This window comes from Molothrus aeneus, chromosome 3, assembly GCF_037042795.1.
Source record: "Molothrus aeneus isolate 106 chromosome 3, BPBGC_Maene_1.0, whole genome shotgun sequence".
Lineage (NCBI taxonomy): Eukaryota > Metazoa > Chordata > Aves > Passeriformes > Icteridae > Molothrus > Molothrus aeneus.
The window spans coordinates 39,542,222-39,562,447 of record NC_089648.1 but is presented as its reverse complement, the minus strand read 5'-3'; the positions used below and the strand labels follow the sequence as shown (position 1 = coordinate 39,562,447).

Below are 20,226 nucleotides of genomic sequence, written 5' to 3'. Positions count from 1 at the left end.
CTTACTTAATTTTCAGTTTTGTGTGTCTGCCAGATGGGTGCTTGTCAAATCCTTGCTTTCCTGGAGCAGAATGCAACAGTTATCCGGATGGGTCTTGGTCATGTGGGGCATGCCCAGCAGGATACCTTGGCAATGGTACCTTCTGTGAGGATCTTGATGAGGTATTGGCTTTGTTTCCATTAACAGCAGGAAATCACCATGAAAAATACATTATTTGGGAATTACACAGCCATCTAATTGGTTTCTCCTTTTTTTCTTTCTTTACCTGCAGTGTATAGCTGTGTCAGATGTTTGCTTTAAAGTGAATCAAGTCCATCGCTGTGTGAACACAAATCCAGGCTTCCACTGCTTGCCGTGTCCTCCACGCTATAAAGGAAGTCAGCCCTATGGAGTAGGGCTTGAAGTTGCCAAGACAGAGAAGCAAGTAAGTGATATTGAAGGGAATTTGATGGCTTTGAGTAATTCTCATCTGAAATATCTTTGAATGATGGCATAAGATAAACTTGGGTACCAAACAAAAGTGGCTTGAAATAGCTGAATGTTGTTTCAGAGTATTTTTGTTTTGAGTAACAAAATACTGAATTTGGGATTGGCTTTTTTAAGAGTTTGATTTTTTTTTTTTTTGAAGGCATCTGCACAGTTGTACCAAATGAGCCTAAAATTCCAGGAGCAAACAGTTCCCTGCTTTGCATTCCTTTCTCTGAGGTTAACATACCTGTTCTGGAGAATGGAAACTGAAGAATTAGGATTGTTTTTTTTCATAAGTATGACACTGTTAATTTCAGTGTTATCAGACACATGTCTGATGTTCTCACTCCCTAAATTCCATTGGGCCAAAGCTTATCAGTGGTGAAGGACAGCAGGAAGTAGAAGTGAGGTTGAAAACTACTACTTTTCTAGTTTCCTAGAAAAGACAAAAAATGTTAAAGTGGGAGTCATGGTTTGCCATCTCTTTGTTACTGTTGAATAAATCTGTGGTTAGCTCAGCTTGTGAATTCTACATGTGAACCATCTGTGTAAGATTCTCAAATACTGTCAATGAAAAATATAGTGATAAGGAAGAGGTAAAAAAAACCTACATGAGGTGAACACAAGAATTACTTAGGGTCTCTTTGATTTAAGAAAATAAGATAGTCCTTTTATACTGTCAGGCAAAACACTGAAGAAAAGAGGTGAGTACAATCTCCTTTCTGTTGCAGTTAATTTCTGGGGTTTAGTGACACCTGGAAGAAGGCAGATACAGTTCTGAAATTGTTAACCACTTTAATTGCTTTTTAAATAATGTCCAATTTTTCTCGTGTTTTGTCTTAATTATTTTCATTGTACATATTTGTTGGAGTTGTGAACTGAGAGAGCAGTATGATTTACTAACCACAATCAAAGCAAAGTTCCTGTCTTCGGAGCTCTAAAAAACTGGTCTGATTTTGACAAAGCTGAGGCACACACAGATGGCTGTGATTATCAAGTTTCATTGAATATGCTCCATCATTTATAGGTCTGTGAACCTGAGAATCCATGCAAGGACAAGACACACAGCTGCCACAAGTCTGCAGAGTGCATCTATCTGGGCCATTTCAGTGATCCAATGTACAAATGTGAATGTAGGACAGGTTATGCTGGTGATGGCCGCATCTGTGGTGAGGATTCAGATTTGGATGGCTGGCCTAATAACAACTTGGTCTGTGCTGCCAATGCAACGTACCACTGTGTGAAGGTAGGTGAAAAAGGTTGATAAAAATGCTATGTGTTAACAACATTTTCACTTTTTCCTAAATAGTTGTGAGTAACCCTTTTAATTCATTAAGCTGGTGCTTTCAGTAAGCTTTGACTGTTACAGTATGCTCGTTTTCTAGGAGATTGTGAAATGTATATTCACTTAATCTGGTAAAATGCAGTAAGGGATTATCAAAATTAAATCCAGAGTCCTCTGCCTTGGATTTCTTCCTAATCAGAACACATGGACAATTGTGATGCTTGTGAATGGAGTTAGCACACTGAGCAGGAGTTGCCTAAAGCATGGGTGTGAGGCACAGAGCTAGTGAGAACCAAACAAGGATCTCAGGGACCAGGCCAGTGTGAAATCCTACCTGCAGGGCTAGTAAAAAGACACTGACACCATGTAAGGGCTAGAGTTCAAAATGCTGTCTTGGACTACCCTTCCTTTTAAAGAGTTAAGCAGACCACACACTGTGACAACTGGATTCAGAGCCTGAGATCATTTTTAACAATAGGAGCCTAAGAGAGGAATGAATGTGACTAATTAGAGGCGTTCTCCTTATTGCAAAGGCTCACAGGAGCAGGATGAGAGATTCAGCCTCTCTTGCCCTTCAGAGATGTGAAATCCCAGCTCTCACCCTCTCAAGGGGAATCACCTGACCTGCCCACCCCCATTGGCTCTACACCTGGCAAATGGTACCTGTTCAATCTTGATGTGCTGTTGTAGTGAACAATGAAACATTACTACACCAATGAGAAAAAACGGCATCAGGGAGCCTAAAAATGGTAGCATGTAGGTTTATTAGGTTGTGTCCACCAGATATGTTCCCTGGGACCTGGTTCTGTGCTCATCTGAAGCACACCAAGTCCTTCTTGGTTTCATGGCCTGAGGTTCCTTCCAGTGGGAATTGCTCAAAAATGGTGAGCAGCCTCCTTGTAGCTCTTGTCCTGATGCTGTAGGAAACCAGGCTGAAAGTTGTTCCACCAGTTTAACAATGGCTCAAATAGCTGAGGGGTGAAGGCACCCCCTGACAGGCAATTCCCTGGATCCTAGTTCTAAGTGGTGGCCTTGCTGATGGCTGAATGACAGGCACAATACAGAGGGGCATACACTGTTTGCAGCAACAAATTAAGCAACTGGGATGGAGGAGTTTTGTCAGAGCAGAAGGCATGTTCAGGTATTCAGTTTTAAACACCTACCTGTGGGGCCACTGACAACACTGGATTACCTGCATATGATTACTAGGCAGAAGCTCAAGTGTCTTGCTAATTAGTCATGGCTGTAAGGGTAAGATTTTCTCTTCTGAGAAAATTTTCCCAGACCTGAAACATTTTTCCTTCTTCTCTGTGTTAAAGTGATCTGCCTATAAATCTTCTTGAGGTTCTAGCAACTTCTGGAAAAAAAAAAAAAATTGAAAGAAATGCAAAAATAACTGAACTCTAGACTTCTACAGTGGTTAAAACAAATACAGACCAAGGGACTAGGAAAGTTTCAAATCAGGCTGTTTGAGAGAATAAGTCACTTGCGTGAATCTGGGCTCTATCAGCCGAAGGGTTTCAGATATGGATGGAAATTTGGGCCTCAAATGTTGATCTTCCTCACTGCAATTGATGTGTGTTCCTTGTAGATTCAGCCAACTTAGCTGTTGCACTTCATATATATTTCTTTCAGATCCTGTCATCAGAATTTGCACATGTTCACTCTTGATGTAACACAAAGCATTAGTTTTGGTTAAATACAACATGCTGAACCCATTCAGAAAAAACCCTGCTTCCAAAGATTGTTTAATGCTTTGTATATATGTTGATCTAATAGACACAAGTACTTCATTAAGAGGACCTCTCCACCTGCCAAAAAAACCCTTAATAATACCCCAAATTTTCAGGCCCTTTGTTCTTTACAAAATATCCTAGCTGAGTAATTTGATTTTAAAAAACTTCTTTCCTTGAGCTGATAATAATTGAAAATTAACTTACTCTTGTGACTATTTTCTTTCATTATTTAAAACTTTTTTTGTATTACTGGTAACCAGTGTTGAGGTGGATAGTCAAGACTCTTCACAGGTATTTGATAAAAATTTTGGGGATTTGATATTTATCACATTATTTCCAGTACTCTTTTTCTTAATTGTCTGCACTATTAGAACCACTGAGATTGAAAACGCCTTACTATAATATTAATTTTTTAGAGTATGTGTTACAAAGGAGTGTTGTACACTCTTTTGACAGATTCAGTTTTGGGTGAGGTAGATGTGGAATGTGAGTAAAGATGAGAATAACAGAGTGTATTTTCATAGATGTATTTATTCATAGCAAGTGGTAGAGTTGAAGTCCATTTTAGATGATTTTAGTATTTAAAAAAATGCATATTAAAAGTTTGGCAAGCTATTTTACTTATTTTTCAGTGTAACTTAAGAATTGTTTTTATAAAATAATCATTCTTTACAAAGCTGTGTCACAAAATAAAGAGGATCTGTTTGACTTTTATTTTAAAGCCCTGGGAGTGCAAAGGTACTGTTTTGCAGAACAGTATAAAGACACTTTTTTTCAAAATCCTTTCTTAGTCTTCCCCTTCATTGATGTGTAGTACTCTTTCCATTGCTGTGCAGTAACTTCCATATGAACAGCTGTTTCCGAAGACCTTCTCTTGGCTTGGTTTTTTTATTTTTCTGGCAACAAAACCTGGTGATTTTTTTCTGTAATCTTCAAATATATCTCACGAATTGTCTACAAAAAGTTGGTGTAAGAGTGCATGTCTGTGCGTGTGGTGTGTTTGTTCTTTGCTAGTTCCCTCTAAAATTTACCAGAAATGTCACACTAATAGCAGCTGGGAAATAAAATGATTTGCAGCTGCATTTCACTTACTTTACAATATGAAAGCAGCAAATGAATTGGCAACAAAAAACCAGGCACTTTCAAAAGTACTTAGCTGATTGCTCTGGTTTTATAGTCTCTGGTGTACCATATCTACCCTTCTGCCCAGGCAAGTTATCCTGACCTAATGTAAGCATAATGTATTGATTATTTCTTTTGGCCAGGATAACTGCCCTCTTCTGCCTAACTCTGGCCAAGAAGACTTTGATAAAGATGGCAAAGGAGATGCCTGTGATGAGGATGATGACAATGATGGTGTCGAAGATGACAAAGTAAGCTATCTGTCTGCAATAAGTTTGACCTAAACATCTGATTTTAAAGAAAAGTATTACAATAGATGTGAACTTTATTGTTCAGAGCTTCAACTGAGTTATTCTGCACTTCCTTCCCTGAATGATGGGTAGTGCAGAGTGAAGCTGTGTTCAGTCAAAGGAGAGTAGTACTGTGCAGAGCAAAGCAGCCTGGGGAACCCCAGGACCTATGTTCTCTGTATCCGTTTTGAGTTCAGTTATGTATGTGAAAACAGTTTAATGGAAAGTAGTTTTGGATTTTTTATATTTTAATGGGAGAATAACAAGTCTACTGTATTTGAAAAGCTGGTAATATTATATAGAAGATGTTCTTTTTATTCATTGTAACTTTTTTCTGAAACAACTATAAACACAGTCAGTATCAAAGGAAAATAATGGGAGGAAAATACCTAGCCTGGTTTATACTTTCCTTCAGATCCGCCCAGAAGACAAATTCATTTACCTGCAGAGTCTAAAAGATAGCCTTAGTCTAAAACTGTTGCCTTGTACAATCAACAAAAAGATAGAGGCCCTTTGAGAGTTTGCTTCACCCTGGCTTTTCAGAACATGTTTAGCATGAGTGAATTGTTATTAGAATTTTACTGTTCCTCTTTGTTTCCTTCAGAGGCAACCTAGATGCTCTAGAACTTCAGATGGTTAAAGCTGGGTAATAGCTGTGTTCATTTGGTCTCTATTTGGAAAACTTAAAAAAAAAAAACCAAACAAAAAACCCAACAAAAAATAATTTGATGAAGAAATATTATTTAGTATGAGTAGTTTTTGAAGCTAGAAATTGTTTCATGAACAGCATGAGATTTTGACTTGCTTCTATATGTTGCCCTTGATTATATGGAATGTATTTCTGGGGAATTTAAAGTATTGTGCTAAAAAATTATTTCCTATTAAATATGGGTTTTTTTCTATTTTGCAGAGAAAAAAGAACTTTAAAGATTTTTTTCCTTATGATCTCCCTTCAGATTCCATGCCACTGTTGTAGCCCTCACTTCTACTGTTTTGGTTTTCTTTCTTTCTTCTTTGCATTTCACACTGAGTACTTTCTTGTGCATGTGAAAAAGTCCATGAGCAATTTGGGAATGTGTGAAATATAAGAATTATTCTTCTGGCAGACTTTTCAATTAAAATGATAGGAAATTTTAAAAATTCCATTTAAATGTCTCAGGTAAAAAGATTTTTGGGAAATTAGAGTATTTCATTTTAACATTTTTAAAAACTTTTTACATTGTATTATCGTGTTCAATAGAACACAACCAATAAAAATTCAATACTTGTTTAAATTGAAAAGTCAAAATATGTGATATAAACTTGAAAATACCCACAGTAGTTTGTTCCAAAAAAGTCAAAGTAATAATTCTAGTTGTTTCTTTTTTGTTTTTTAAAAGTTACAAAATGCAGCGGAAGTTGACCTGATTTTGCAACATGTTCTGATTTTTTAAGTACATGTACCAGTGGTACACCTTTATTTAAATGTCTGAGTACAGATCCAGTTCAAATGCCTGTTGCTCTCCCTATGAGATAGGTAGCACAATTCACATGTTTGTGCAAAACAGACCATTTTGTACAGGCTGTCTAGGTGGCATCCTGTTACCACCAAGACCTTCAGTATAGGTACAGCTTGTCCGTTGAAAAAATAGTGGATTAATATTTGGTTTTTGAATTCTGTACAAGATGAACAGGAGTTACCCCTTCATAGTATGCTCTCATGAGTTGTGATTTATATTGTGAAATCTATTTTTTTTTCTCACTAGGACAATTGCCCTCTTCTGTTCAACCCTCGCCAGTTTGATTATGACAAGGATGAAGTTGGTGACCGCTGTGACAATTGCCCCTATGTGCACAACCCTGCTCAGATTGACACAGACAACAATGGGGAGGGTGACTCATGTGCTGTGGACATTGATGGAGATGGTATGATTTCACTTTTGAGAATTAGGTGCTGTTCCACAAGTGCACTTTGCTTTAGGGCCAATGAGATTGGCTACTTGCTTTTATATGTGGAATAAAATCGGGTCTAGCAGCTCAAAAATGTCGGACAAGACAGAAAAGGCTGAGGTTCATCTGCCCTGTGTAGTATGGTTGCCCATACAGTCCCTAAATGACTACAGTTAATATTACTAAAGAATAAATCACAGCATGTCTTTATCAGTGTAATCTTAAAAAAAATCTTTCCCTCATTTGTGTTCCAAAGTAATCAGGGCCTAATATGACACTTCTGTTGACTTTTGCTTTTCCTTTTAGGAAGGGAAAAGAACATCAGAACATTCACACAGTTAAGACAATATCCACAGTAAAGTAATCTGCTTTTCTATGAATGTATAAGTATGCAAAACTCACAGTAATCCAAATACACAGTTTTTAGTATGTCTTAAAATATTGTGCTTATTTCCTCCACCAGTACATTGCTATATAACCCCACTTTGATCAGAATAAGAATGGGGGAAAGCCACTTAATTATTGTTCAGAAATCATATCCCTGTGGCATTTCAAATGTGTGAAGAGACAGAAATACTAAAAGTTGAAGAAATCTAGCTTTGGGTTTTCCTCAATGTTTTAAACATTTGAATGCTTATCAGACTTCAGGTTCTGAACATTTTGAAGATATCCTATCCTCCTTCTGATCATCAGGTTCATAGTAGTGCTTGTGGTAGTTCTGCATTTGAAGAAAAATCCAATCATATGTTATTGGCTGAAAGATTATACAAATTTACGGGACCATGTAATACAGGGAAGAGTCCTTGTATCTTTCCCAGAAAGATATGCCAACATGTGTTTGTTTCTTTTCATCTTATAATTTTGAAGTAGATTATTGGTTTTATAATGAAGCTTCCTGAGGAGGAACAGTTTCTTTTGAAAATTTGGCGCACTATACAATTAATGATGCACATGTTCTGGTAAAATTAAGTTATTTAATGGTGAGGCAGCTGAATATTAATACAGTTGTTTCTATACAAAAGTTCAGAAGTTTGAACATGATGTAGGTGTGCATTCTATGCCATTTCTTAGAGTAGGGGAATAAAACCCAAACCAAGTTATTAAAAGAAAAATACCCCACCCCTTTACCTGTTATTCAATTAAAAAACCCCTAAATTCTTAAGATATAATCAGCACTTATTTTTCCATAGGTAAATACATACAGAAAATTTTGTTGTAATAAGAAAATGGAATTGATACCATAATTTTTTTTCTAAGATTAATTTTAACTATTTGTAGCAATGATGTTGTAGCAATCAGAAAGCTTATGAGCCCCTTAAGAGCCTTGCTTCTTCACTGGTGATTCCTACAGTCTATGGCTGTCTGTGTTGTATGTTGTACCATTTTGATTTTTTCAATATTTTGTTGGTTTTTTTTCCTCTAGACATTTTTAATGAACGAGATAATTGCCCTTACGTCTACAACACAGACCAGAGTGATACAGATGGTGATGGAGTTGGTGATCAGTGTGATAATTGTCCATTGATGCATAATCCAGACCAGGTAAATGAATTCAGTTTCCTTAATGGTAACATCAAAACACGGGCAGAGAAAAGACCACAGGAATTTCTATCAGTCCCTGTACTGAAGAGCTGAAAAGGTGGAGCTATATTGCTCACTTTAACATCTCATATTGTGAGATCCCTTTGTATCAGATGAAAGGGAAGTACAGTGATGATTGCTTTAATCCATCTGCAAGTAAAGCCCTGCCCTGCAAGTATCCTGGTGACCAGATCTTACCCACTGATAGAAGAATAAGTTGCCATACTAGCTTGAAGTTATGCTTGTGCTTTTAGCACGGTTGTCATTGTGATATTTGTCACTACAGAAGCCCTTGAAGAGAAGTGTTGAGCAGTTAAGTACCATGCTGTACTTCTGTATTGAGTAAAAATAATAAAATTACTCTGCACAATTCTTTTTTGGGGTAGACTGATGCAGATAATGACCTTGTTGGTGACCAGTGTGACAATAATGAGGACATAGATGAAGATGGCCACCAAAACAACCAGGATAACTGCCCTTACATCCCCAATGCTAACCAAGCTGACCACGATCAGGATGGTAAAGGAGATGCCTGTGACCCTGATGATGACAATGATGGTGTCCCAGATGACAGGGACAACTGCCGCCTCAGATATAACCCTGAGCAGGAGGACTCAGATGGTAAGAGCAAGGTCATATGAATTTCATTTAGTTCTTAGTGTCTGATTTTGATCTTGGTGCATTAACATCTGGTGAAGAGAGACTTCACAGCAAACCGAGCTGCTTTTGACATTTGAGATACCAGGAATTAGATGGAACTGAACTGCTTGGTTTGGTCAAGGGTTAGAGCATTAGGAAATGTCTTTGACAGGAGCTCAAACATGCACATACTTAATTACAGGAGAAAACCTTTAAGAAATTTTTTTAAAACCAAATAATCCATGTTTTTTGTTAATATTCTTATTTTTACATTTAATTGAAATATTAAAAGTGTCAGAAAATATTTCAAATAGCTTGAAATACTAATGTCTTAAAAAATGAAAAGTAAGCTGTTTCACTTTCCATCTGAAAATTAAAATAAAAAAAAGTGGTTTACTATGGTTTTATTTTGAGAAACAGACTATTTCTTCAGGATTTTTTAAGTCAATTGTTTTTTTGTAAATTGACTTCTGAGCAGCTTTTCTCAAAAATTTTTTTACAGAGTGCTTTAAATATGTCTTGATGATATACATATTGCAGTTTAAAAATGGATACGAAATTGGCCTTTTTTCCTTTTTTTTTTTTGGTAAAGTGTTTTTGGTCACCTCAGACAGTACTTCTCTGTGCTTGGCATTATTTAAATAATAGTTTCAAAATTACAATTTTAATTTTGAAAATGTTTATGATCCTTTAAAAACCACCAAATATGTTTACAATAATGACCCTTGCAATAAATGCAGGTAAGCAATTTCTGTTCCAAGTTATACAACTTGCTGGAGCTGTTCCATGGCTGTGCTGTAGAAATTGAAAGCAGAATTTATTACCTACACAATATGTTTTTATGTACATTTAGAAAGATAAAATGCTGAGCCTTGTCTGTTTCCTGGTAAGACAACTGCTGTCAGTAGGAAGTTTCTGGTTGGTAGTCAGTAGTAGCTCTTAATTATATAACCTTTCAGTCCTATAATATGTGTCCAAAATATCTTTATATTTGCCAGTCCCTGGAATAGCCCCTTAATTTCATAAATCCAGAATAAGGGTGATCCCCAAGCTGAGATAAGTTATCCATTACCTGGTTCTTGTAAAGGAAACTACATTGATGTATGGATTAATGATTCAGAAGAAGCATATACTTAATCAGTTTAGCCAGCTCATCACTGTCATTAGCAGCACGTCCAACAGAAATCTTGGAAAAGGGGTAAATAAAGCCAAAAATTGCTCCCATGCTCTTGAAGATAGGAGTTTTAGCACATAAAGATGAGGCCCTGGAGAGAGCTGTTGGATGTGACTGGATAAACAAACACTTTCTAACTTTCCTTGACAGGGAATGAATGTTGTCAGCAGCAACTCACTACCAAATGAACATCAGCTGGACTTCTAGTGAATAATTAGATTCTTCTGTGAATTATCTCTTTGATTTGGCAAAGGAAACAAAATAGGAAATTAATTCCCTTTTCTCCAATGAGTGCTAAGACAAACAGGTGGAGGAACACACAGCTGGTCAGGATTTGGAGTTGTCTGTGGTAGATATCCCAGGTGGAAAATGGGACCATTTTACCACATATGAGCTGCAGAGAGCCCTGAGACACTAGATGTTTCAATTTTCTCTAATTACTCTTTTCTTTTTGGCTGTTTGCTAAAACTCCTTCAGCTTTCTGTCTGAAAGCTCCATGCTTGGGTAATACTGTGTTGGTTAGTCATGGTAATGTAGCTTTCCATTTTGCTGTGAAACATTTAGTAGTAGGTCAGTATTGAATGAGTTGGGTCATTGCTATTTCCCACTGTGTTAATTCCCATGTTCTTAGGGCAGGCATAAACACTGGGGGAAAAAACCCCAAAAAACAGATGCTCTGCTATGTGAGGATAGAAACAAATTAGTTGGCAGCACTGGTTTTGCATTAGTACCCAATGTAATATCCAGTGGTTTCTGTTGTAAAAGTTGGAGCCATTTGGGAATTTGTTTCTATACTTGTCTAGTCAAGCTTTTCTACATTATTTTCAGGTCTTTTTGCTATTGTATGCCATGGAATAATGGAGTCGTTGGCATGAGTTTTTTTAATAGATGCCTCCTTTCAATTCTTGCTATTTGAGGCAATTCATGTCTCCTGGTGTCCATTAATATTATAGGTAAACTAAGAAAGGAAATAATTTTTTAGTTTTTCTAAAATATTTAGTGTAGTAAAAGTGTTGAGCAGAAGCACAGCTATAGATGAGCTGTACTTTTTTGTTCTCTAAAAATCTTCCTGCAATCAAATAACAAAACTTAATTTTTTCATTCTTCTGAGGCTAGTCCTGTTGAATGTAGTGCTGCCTTCTTTTCTCATGCATTTTTCTGAAGTACTATGTTATTTATAAGCCAAATTGTTCTACCTACAAGTGAGAGAGTGGCTAAGCACGTATGCATATTTTACTGCAACAATCTCCCCCCTTATTTTTGGCATAGAGGTGACACATCTGCAATCTGTGGCATCTTAGATGGATTCTTGCAGAAAGAATCTTAAGACAGTGATAAGAGTCTAAAAATAGTTTAATGTGATCAAGAATATATAAATATTTAGTAATGTATCATATTTAGTGATGTGTGGAAGATTAAGATTTTAATGCTATTCTTTGAATTGATTTGTGCAGCACATGTTAAAATGTGGTGTTGTATCCACATCTGGAACAAATCAAACTGAAAATGTAATGCAAGCATTAGTGAATTACATCAACACAGCAAACTTCCAACTTTTTCCACCCTGATTCCAAAGTGGTGTATAAACTGGGGCTGGATAAATTGCTAACAATTGCCTCTGCTTATTCACATTGCTTACAGGTGATGGCAGAGGTGATATTTGCAAAGATGACTTTGACAATGACAATGTTCCAGATATCTATGATGTATGCCCTGAAAACAATGCCATCAGTGAAACTGATTTCAGAAAGTTCCAGATGGTCCCTCTGGACCCCAAGGGAACAGCTCAGATTGATCCCAACTGGGTTATTCGCCACCAAGGCAAGGAACTGGTGCAGACTGCTAACTCTGATCCTGGAATAGCTGTAGGTGAGTATCAGATGTGATCATCTTTGGAAAAGTAACAAGTAATTCTGTGATAAGGAAAGGGAAAAAAAAAGTAGATAAAATGGTAGAAAAGGTAGGAAAAAAGGTACATAAATGCACCTTTTCGGTGCTGCTAACATTGGACTAATGATGGAGGCAGTGTATATGCCCAAAGTATAAACAGCTCAATGCTGTCTGCATTTCTTGTCCATTCATTTCATCACTGACTGTAACATACATAAAATACCCAACTGAAAAAAATTTTGTAAGTGTAGTGCCTGCTCTCTTCAATGGCCCTTGTAAGCAACTTACTTCTCTCCAGAAGCCTCCATGCAGGCAAGTGTAATTACCTCGTCTTCTACAGGTGAGGAAACTGGGAAATACCACTTATGTCTCCTGCCAAAATTCAGGCTGTAGCTGGGACCCTTGGGTGTGTGTAACTGGACCCAGCATTGTAACTCAGTGGTTTGTCTCTCTTGTCCTCTTCCAGGCTACGATGAGTTCAGCTCTGTTGACTTCAGCGGGACATTCTATGTTAACACAGACCGTGACGACGACTATGCCGGCTTTGTGTTTGGCTACCAGTCCAGTAGTCGGTTTTACGTTCTGATGTGGAAGCAGGTCACTCAGACCTATTGGGAGGACAAACCCACCAGGGCTTATGGCTATTCTGGTGTGTCACTCAAAGTAGTGAATTCAACAACTGGTACTGGTGAGCACTTACGAAATGCTCTCTGGCACACAGGAAACACCCCTGGACAGGTGAGAGATTTAAAACTTTAGGCCAACAGTGCATGACTAGTATTTTAAAAATAAGGGACATGTTTCAAAAAGAATTCCCTTTCACACCTCAATTTTTGTGCATGTTTATCAGTTTTTCTTCAATTCCCTTATTAGTAGTGTCAATTGTAACGCATGCATTGTATTTCAAAGACAATCACATAAAAGAGAGGATGAGGTGTGATCAAAAAGAAAACGAGAGAGATGTCTCAGTTATACAGAAATCCTTTGTTACTTCTGTATTGGCACTTGCTTCTTTGGTGTTCCAGCTTGTTTGAATTATAGATGGTTTAAAGTACAGTGACAGAAAAAGAGAAGACATTGAAAAAAAGAGAGAAAAACTGCTGCTGTTCCAAGCATGGAAGAAACTTGTGCATTTTGGAAATTATGTTGGTAGGGCTTCACTTGTGGATAGGAATTCACAGGACTGTCACTGAGTGGCAGTTTTCAACTAGCAGCCACAGGCAGTAACATCTGTACAAGCTGCAGTTCCTCTCCCTCACTGGAGGCACTCATTCAGCATCAGCTCTGTCAGCCTGGTTGTATGTATGTGCAAACCCAAAGAGTTCCAAATGCATTTGGACAATAGTCTTGGACACATGATGTGATTTTTGGGAGTGGTCCTTTGCATGGCCAGGAGTTGGATTTGATGATCCTTGTGGGTCTCTTCTAATTTGGCCAATTCTGTGACGTCATAAGGGAAGTCAAGGTTCAATGCCGTAACTGTCTTCAGTGACTCTAGCTGTGAAACTGCAGGTGAATAACTGATCAACAGTTTAAGACAGAAATTTCCATTACTTTCACCCCCTAAAAGAAGTCTTTTGATGATACAGTCAAATGTTAAACTATTTTCAGTTTCATACTCTGCAGAAAACAAGCTTTGGCAGTTACAGTGGTGGATGTGGAGTTACTGGGGCATGGTGTGTTTCTAATGAAGCATTTGTATTCCTACTGTAGGTGCGTACTTTGTGGCATGATCCCAAGAACATTGGCTGGAAAGATTATACTGCTTACAGGTGGCACTTGATTCATAGGCCTAAAACAGGATTAATAAAGTAAGAAATATTTCTGTACCTCTACATTTTCTAGTAGCAATGCTTTTGTCTCTGTTGATTTAAAAGCTATGTTCTCAGTTTCATTGTTGTTTCTGATAATTGTTACTTGTGTGACAGTTTATCCAACATTTTGGGAACATTTTATTATCTTCAGAATAATTTACTTTTCTTTTCAGATGTATTTAATTTAGTCTGGATGGTTCAATATTTACATCAACTAAAAACCCTTAAATTAAAGAAAAAAAAAATAGGCCTCTTTCTCAATAGCTTTTCTGTAAGGAGACCAAAAATTCCTGAGCAAAACTCAAAGCGAGATTAGAACATGAGATTGCTCCCCAGTCTGTGGAATTTCAGTGAATGAAAATAATTATAAACATGAGCGTTGCCTCAGGGAAGCAGGCCAAGGGCCTGTCTACTTCAGCATCCTGTCTCCCGTAGTGGCTTACACAAGACACCGCCGAAGTGGCCACGAGCACATCTGTAATGCACACAGGGAGATGTGGCAAATGACTTTCTGTAGAGCCCAGCTGTTTAGCTGATGTTCCAAAGACTGAGGATTAACTGGCCATGTCAGTTTTATCTTCTCCTAACTACTGGAACTATAAAGGATATTTTTCATGGGGTAGAGTCAGACCTTACCTCCAAGCGTCTTTCTTGTGTTTATGTGCAGGAGGTTTTCATTTGTCTGTGAAAGACAAAGTGTAGACAAATTAGGATAGACTAAGTTCCCTGTTTTTGTAAAGAGAGAAGTTTCTTTATGCTTCAGTGTATTGCAGTACAAAGCATTGACTGATAAAGGTCAAAAAGAAACTTTTATTTTTTTAATTCACTTTGCTGTTACCTGTAACTTCCTTTACAGAATCTACATAGTGTCAGACAAATGATGTTACCACTGGTATCACATTAGATTAATACAGCATGGCAAATTCTGTGGCTTGGGGCATTAAATTCCTTCATATGTTAGGGTGTTCTGATAGAAAATGAACTAATTATTTTTTTCACTAATGAAGTCATGAAACAATTTATTTGTACAGAAATATCAATTCCATATGAACATGATAAGGGCTATGTAATTTTTGATGGGTTGAATGAACTATTAAACTCTTTCCATATGTTTTGGGTTTTTGATATTATGAGAATTATATTAAATAGGATTTCATGAACATGAAAATCTGTCTTTTTTTTTACTGTTCTTTTCACCATTCATTAAATACTGATCTCAGGGAGCAGTTTTGTAATTTTATTTGTGCACTTTTCAGGGAAAAGAACACTTTATTACAAGTGCTGGACATGTATTTCTGTCTAAACAGAAATCTGCTCCTACCTAACTGCTGTGTTCTAGGAGGCTGCTCAAGTGTTGTCATCCTCATGTGAAGCCATCTTGCTGTGTATAACTAATGTATTGTCAGTTGAAGCAGGACAATAATCCCTGACTCCAAAAGCTAGTCTAATTAATAAACTATAGAGTAATTTCTCATTTGGCCAAGGAGACTGAGAGCCTAAAAATCTAGACTGTCTCAAGGTCTCCCAGGAGAAGCAGAGGATCCAAGTTTGTGGAAATGCAGTCTCTCTGATAAAGAAAGAAAATGAGTGCTGACTTTCGAGGTCTTTTGTCTCCAGGGTCGATGCCTGAAAGACTAAAAAAAAACCTCCAAGAACCAAAAAAAACAAGTTCTCCTTTTCCAATTTATTATTAATCTAGCTCTTTGTGTCCAAATCCTTCCAGCTTTCATTAAGCTCTTAAAATGCCTGAAATTGAGATTCAGCATGTCTCCAATTAATGCTTTGTTTGAATCTAAAGGGATGGTTCTTCCAATTTCTGATGTTGGCCCTTGCACCTAAAGATAAATTAATCAGCTGCTCACACAGCTGCAAAGACAGCTTTGTTCAGTGATGTGACAAGGAAGGCCATGTGCTAACCCCTGAGTTCACTGGGACAGGGGCTTATCAGTGAATGCTAGTACATGACATAGTTCATTCCAGGAGACATGACTGTTCTAAATAAAGAACTGGGAAATCTTTTGCAGATGGTGTGCATGAAAACACTAAAGGAGCAGTCCCACTGCTTCTGATTAATGTGTTATGGCTGCCAGCCACATGGGTGTGAGATAGAGATGAGAAGTGATCCCTACAATGAGGTTGGGCTTTCTGGTGCCTTGTTAAAATTAATTCTGCTCCAGGTTTTACAGACTGTTACCAGCTCTTACACTGGATACTGTATTATCCTCTTTGTTTAATTTATGTTCTTCTTTACAGAGTTCTGGTTTATGAAGGGAAACAAGTCATGGTGGATTCTGGACCAATCTATGATACAACTTTTGCTGGTGGACGATTAGGTCTTTTTGTCTTCTCTCAAGAGATGGTCTATTTCTCTGACCTCAAATATGAATGCAGAGGTTAGTTACAAAGAATGTCTGAAAAATGCTTAAGCCTTTCATAACTTGTGGAACAAGCACAAAGTGTCCAAATGAAAAGTATCCTGTAAATGAAAAGCAATCTGTAATATCATAGCATGGCAAAGACCTTTGGTGAAATGCCATGAATGCCCCTAGAATAATCTCAATTTGAATAATAAACCCCAGATGTTTAATACTATCCACCTGGAAAAAATGAGGTAGAAATTTCTGAGAAAGACTTGCTTAGAATTCTCTATATATATCCACTGTCCTCTGTAGGCTATTTCAGTATGACCTGCAGGCAGAGAGATACTTCTGGATCACCCCTCTTTCGAGAGGCATGGAAAAGAGAGCAGATCTCTTTAATGAGCACGTCTGTCTGTAATGCCTTGTCTGAAATGTTTTGAAATACAGATAATGCTTTTCCAGGTTTTCTTGTATATTATTTTGTGCAGCTAGATACATAGCTGCACATACACATGCTTGTCTCTTCCTCTATGTAGGCACATGTGGTTTTATATAAATCTCCTCCCGTTTGTAGGAAAATGAAGAACAGAAAGTGTTATGCTGAATCTCTTAAGTGTATCATGGTGGAGTTCTTTTTTGATTGAGTTCCTAATCAAAAAAAACCCAATCACAATTGATATATTTTTTCCCATTTCTTTCAGATGCTTGAGCAGTGGTTGCTGCATTACCAGCAAAGTACTGTAGATGCTATGCAACCCAGACACCTCAGTACACCCTGGTACTCCCAGTTTCTATTTTTGTGTACCTCCTGTCCTCTCTCCTCATGCTCCACTCTCCAGGATCCTCCCAGCTGCCAGGAGTGCTTCAGCCACCCTTCCACCCAAGTGCCTTCTCACAGCCAGGACTAATGAAACCTAAACGTGAACGTCGGACCCACCACTGAAGCAAAAGCAGATTGATACATTAGAACACTTTTGTAGAGTGAAAACTTAGCAAAACATGTTTGTTTGTTTACTTGTCTTTTTTAAAGAATGACGTTTACATATAAAAATGTAATTACTTAATGTATTTATATATATGGAGAAAAAGAGGGGGGATGATGATTGTCAGTTGTTATGTTTAAGTGAGGAAAAATGTGTCTTAATTTTTTGGGTGCATGGTTGACACTTCCTAGCTCTGACAAAGACTGGACTTCAGTAACAGAGAGCTTCTGGGTCTAATTTTAGCAGAGTAATGGTGGGCCACACCAACAGTGAAAATTACTTTGGCTATTAAAGATCAATTATAAACATTGCTTGATTCAAAAAGGTGCTTAGTTGATAAGGATGCTCTTAGTAACACTCTTTAAAATGATTATTGGTAGAACTGTCAAATTTGCGACCTAAAGCATTCTTTAGTAGGGGCTTTATTTAGGCCAAAGAGAATTGAACTAGAAACTCTCATGTGAAAGGGAAGAGTGATTCATTGAAACATCTGAAGCTATCACTACTGTCTGACTTTCAAAAAATTATTTCCAGTTGCCCTGTTTTCATCATATTCTGCATTGCCTTGTAATAAAGAATATACCGTGACTATGTGGAGCAAAATGAACCTGAACCACTTTTCCACCTCTGCTGCAAAAAGCACTTTGACATCCTGAATCCTGATGTGGGTTTTTGAAAACGTGGCAATGCTGCCATTACTTAATTTGGTAACATATGAATTTAAGGTTCCATTTATAAATATTTTTTTAGTATTTATTGTGATTATCACACCAAGCTACCTTCTCTGATAATTGATTTTAAAACATATAATCCATCAATAATACATTCACAAATAATGGTATTTTAAAGCTATTTTTGAAAGCATATCACAATATGTAGATATTGTCAAAGCATGGCCTACATTTAAGTATAGTTTCATGGATTCTAGTCATGTATACTTTAAAGTTAAATGAATAATAATAAGGCATTTACAAATGGAACCTTAATATATATCCAGTTACCCTAATTTTAATATTTTTGTATTGTTACCTATGTCTGCTGTATATAGAACTTCTTAAATAATGCTGAAGGGGTACCAGTGTTTATTCTAAACAGATACAACAGTTACTCAGATAAACAATAGTATAGACATGTTTAACATTTTTGTTTTGTTTAAGATGTATGAGCTTTGTTCACAAAAAGAACACAGGCTGGTGTAATTTTATTCATAGATGCGATACCTGATGGAAGAATACAGTACCTCTGCCTTCTTCTAGGGCACAGTGAGCTAAATGTTGAATCAACTTTTTCTCCTTTGAAATAGGTTTTGTGGCTATATTCATTAGAAAGGAATCAACAGTTGCTGGCTTTATTGCACATTTTATAATATTCATATTATCAAATATTTTTTATTTTATTTCAATTTGTTTTGTTGCTGGTTTTTCTTTTGTTTTGGATTTTTTGTTGTTTTCACAAATCCTCTTCATGAGGTTTTAAATATTTCAGTTTCTTTTGGTGTTTCAAATGGCATCTCCAATTTCCAAGTGGAAGGGAGGATGACGTCATTAAATATAATGAGTAATGGCTGTGTAGGGTTTTTTGTTTTGTCAGAGACATCAGTTTAGGGATGAAGATGTTAATATTTGGACTGTATCATAATTTTCCTATTCTATGTAAATTATTTATGATGGGTTTTTTTAATTTCTTTTTCTTTTTTTTTCCTTGCAAGTGTGTGTGAGAGAGTGAGACTGATGAAATTTCATTTTGTTTTGCCAAAGACTGTATATAGTTATTTATTTGTTTACAAGGACAGACATTTATCAATTGACGTCCTGATTCATTTAGTCAGATCCTCATTTTTATATATATATTTTAAGAAATTAATAATAGGAAATAAACTGTAAAAAGGTTTTATAATCCAAAATCTCTTTACCTTTTTTATAGTTACAGTTTTTCTTTAAAGAAAATATTCCATTTTGCTAAGCTCTTAGCTAAGCCTCTTGCCTTGCTGGAAACCAGTTCATTTCAAGCAAACCAAGAAATCTGTTGCTTTGCTAAAAGATCACTGACTGTCTTAAGTTTGTAAACAGCAGGTTTCCTAGGATCTCTGACAAGACATCATTCCCCATGAAGTCTTTATCTGGCAAACAATCACAAATTTTATTTATAGCATTGTGAATGAGAAATTTTGGTCCTGCTTCTCTGTATTGTGTCTTGGCCCATGTGTTTGAACAAATATATCTTATTTTGCAACTGCTGCTTCTCTGAGTCCCATCTGAGTCATTGGGATTCGTTGGTGTGAGTGGGGGTTGCCTTCCTGCTGGAGAATTTCAGGAACCAATGAATCATCACAAACCAAAGAGAATAAAATACAAGAAAATAATTCTTAGCATGAGACATCTTTCCTATGAATATAAACAACTCACAGGGAGGGGAATTTGAATTGCATTAGGAAAAATAAGAATGCTGAGCATGTCAAATGCCAGTTTTGGACTGTGAACACTAGTTCTAACTTTTCTTGGCCTTACAAATATCCCAACTATTTGGTTTCCTTGGCTTTTGATTCCCATGAGAGTACTTGAAACATTACACAAGAAAGCCATGTGGCCTTCAGTACATTTCTTTGTGAGTCCTTTAAAACAATACAAATGTTCAGTCTTGTAGGTATCTGTAAGGACATCAATGATTGACATTATTCAGCTAATAGAGTGTGATCAAGAACTTATTCTCCACTTTCTCGAGAGTTTTGTAAGCTCTTTGGTACGGATCTTCATGAGTTTTGAACATGAGCACTTATTTATGGTTCTATGGGGAAAAAAATCTCTTCATGGCACCAAAAAACCACCCACAAAACTAAAGACAGGGAAATAAAATGACTGGAAATGTGTGAAAACATAACAGCAGCACTTTAGCACTTATACAGGGTCTCAGAAAAACAGAAGGGAAGGACCAAAAAAAGCAAATTTTCTGGGAATG

The 20,226-nt window shown here is 36.8% G+C and overlaps 1 protein-coding gene across 1 annotated transcript in view; it reads left to right on the top strand.

Annotated features, from left to right (window-relative positions):
- The window catches only part of THBS2 (thrombospondin 2), a 32,985-nt gene extending 13,474 nt beyond the window's left edge, over positions 1–19,511 (top strand). The window contains exons 11-22 of the mRNA XM_066545646.1: positions 34–161; positions 272–424; positions 1,496–1,714; positions 4,755–4,862; positions 6,647–6,806; positions 8,254–8,372; positions 8,798–9,032; positions 11,866–12,093; positions 12,581–12,852; positions 13,828–13,925; positions 16,182–16,321; positions 16,990–19,511. Of these exons, the coding sequence (XP_066401743.1) occupies positions 34–161; positions 272–424; positions 1,496–1,714; positions 4,755–4,862; positions 6,647–6,806; positions 8,254–8,372; positions 8,798–9,032; positions 11,866–12,093; positions 12,581–12,852; positions 13,828–13,925; positions 16,182–16,321; positions 16,990–16,997 (1,868 nt within the window). The 3' untranslated portion in view covers positions 16,998–19,511. The remainder of the gene's footprint in view (positions 1–33; positions 162–271; positions 425–1,495; positions 1,715–4,754; positions 4,863–6,646; positions 6,807–8,253; positions 8,373–8,797; positions 9,033–11,865; positions 12,094–12,580; positions 12,853–13,827; positions 13,926–16,181; positions 16,322–16,989) is intronic.
- The last annotated feature ends 715 nt before the right edge of the window (positions 19,512–20,226 follow it).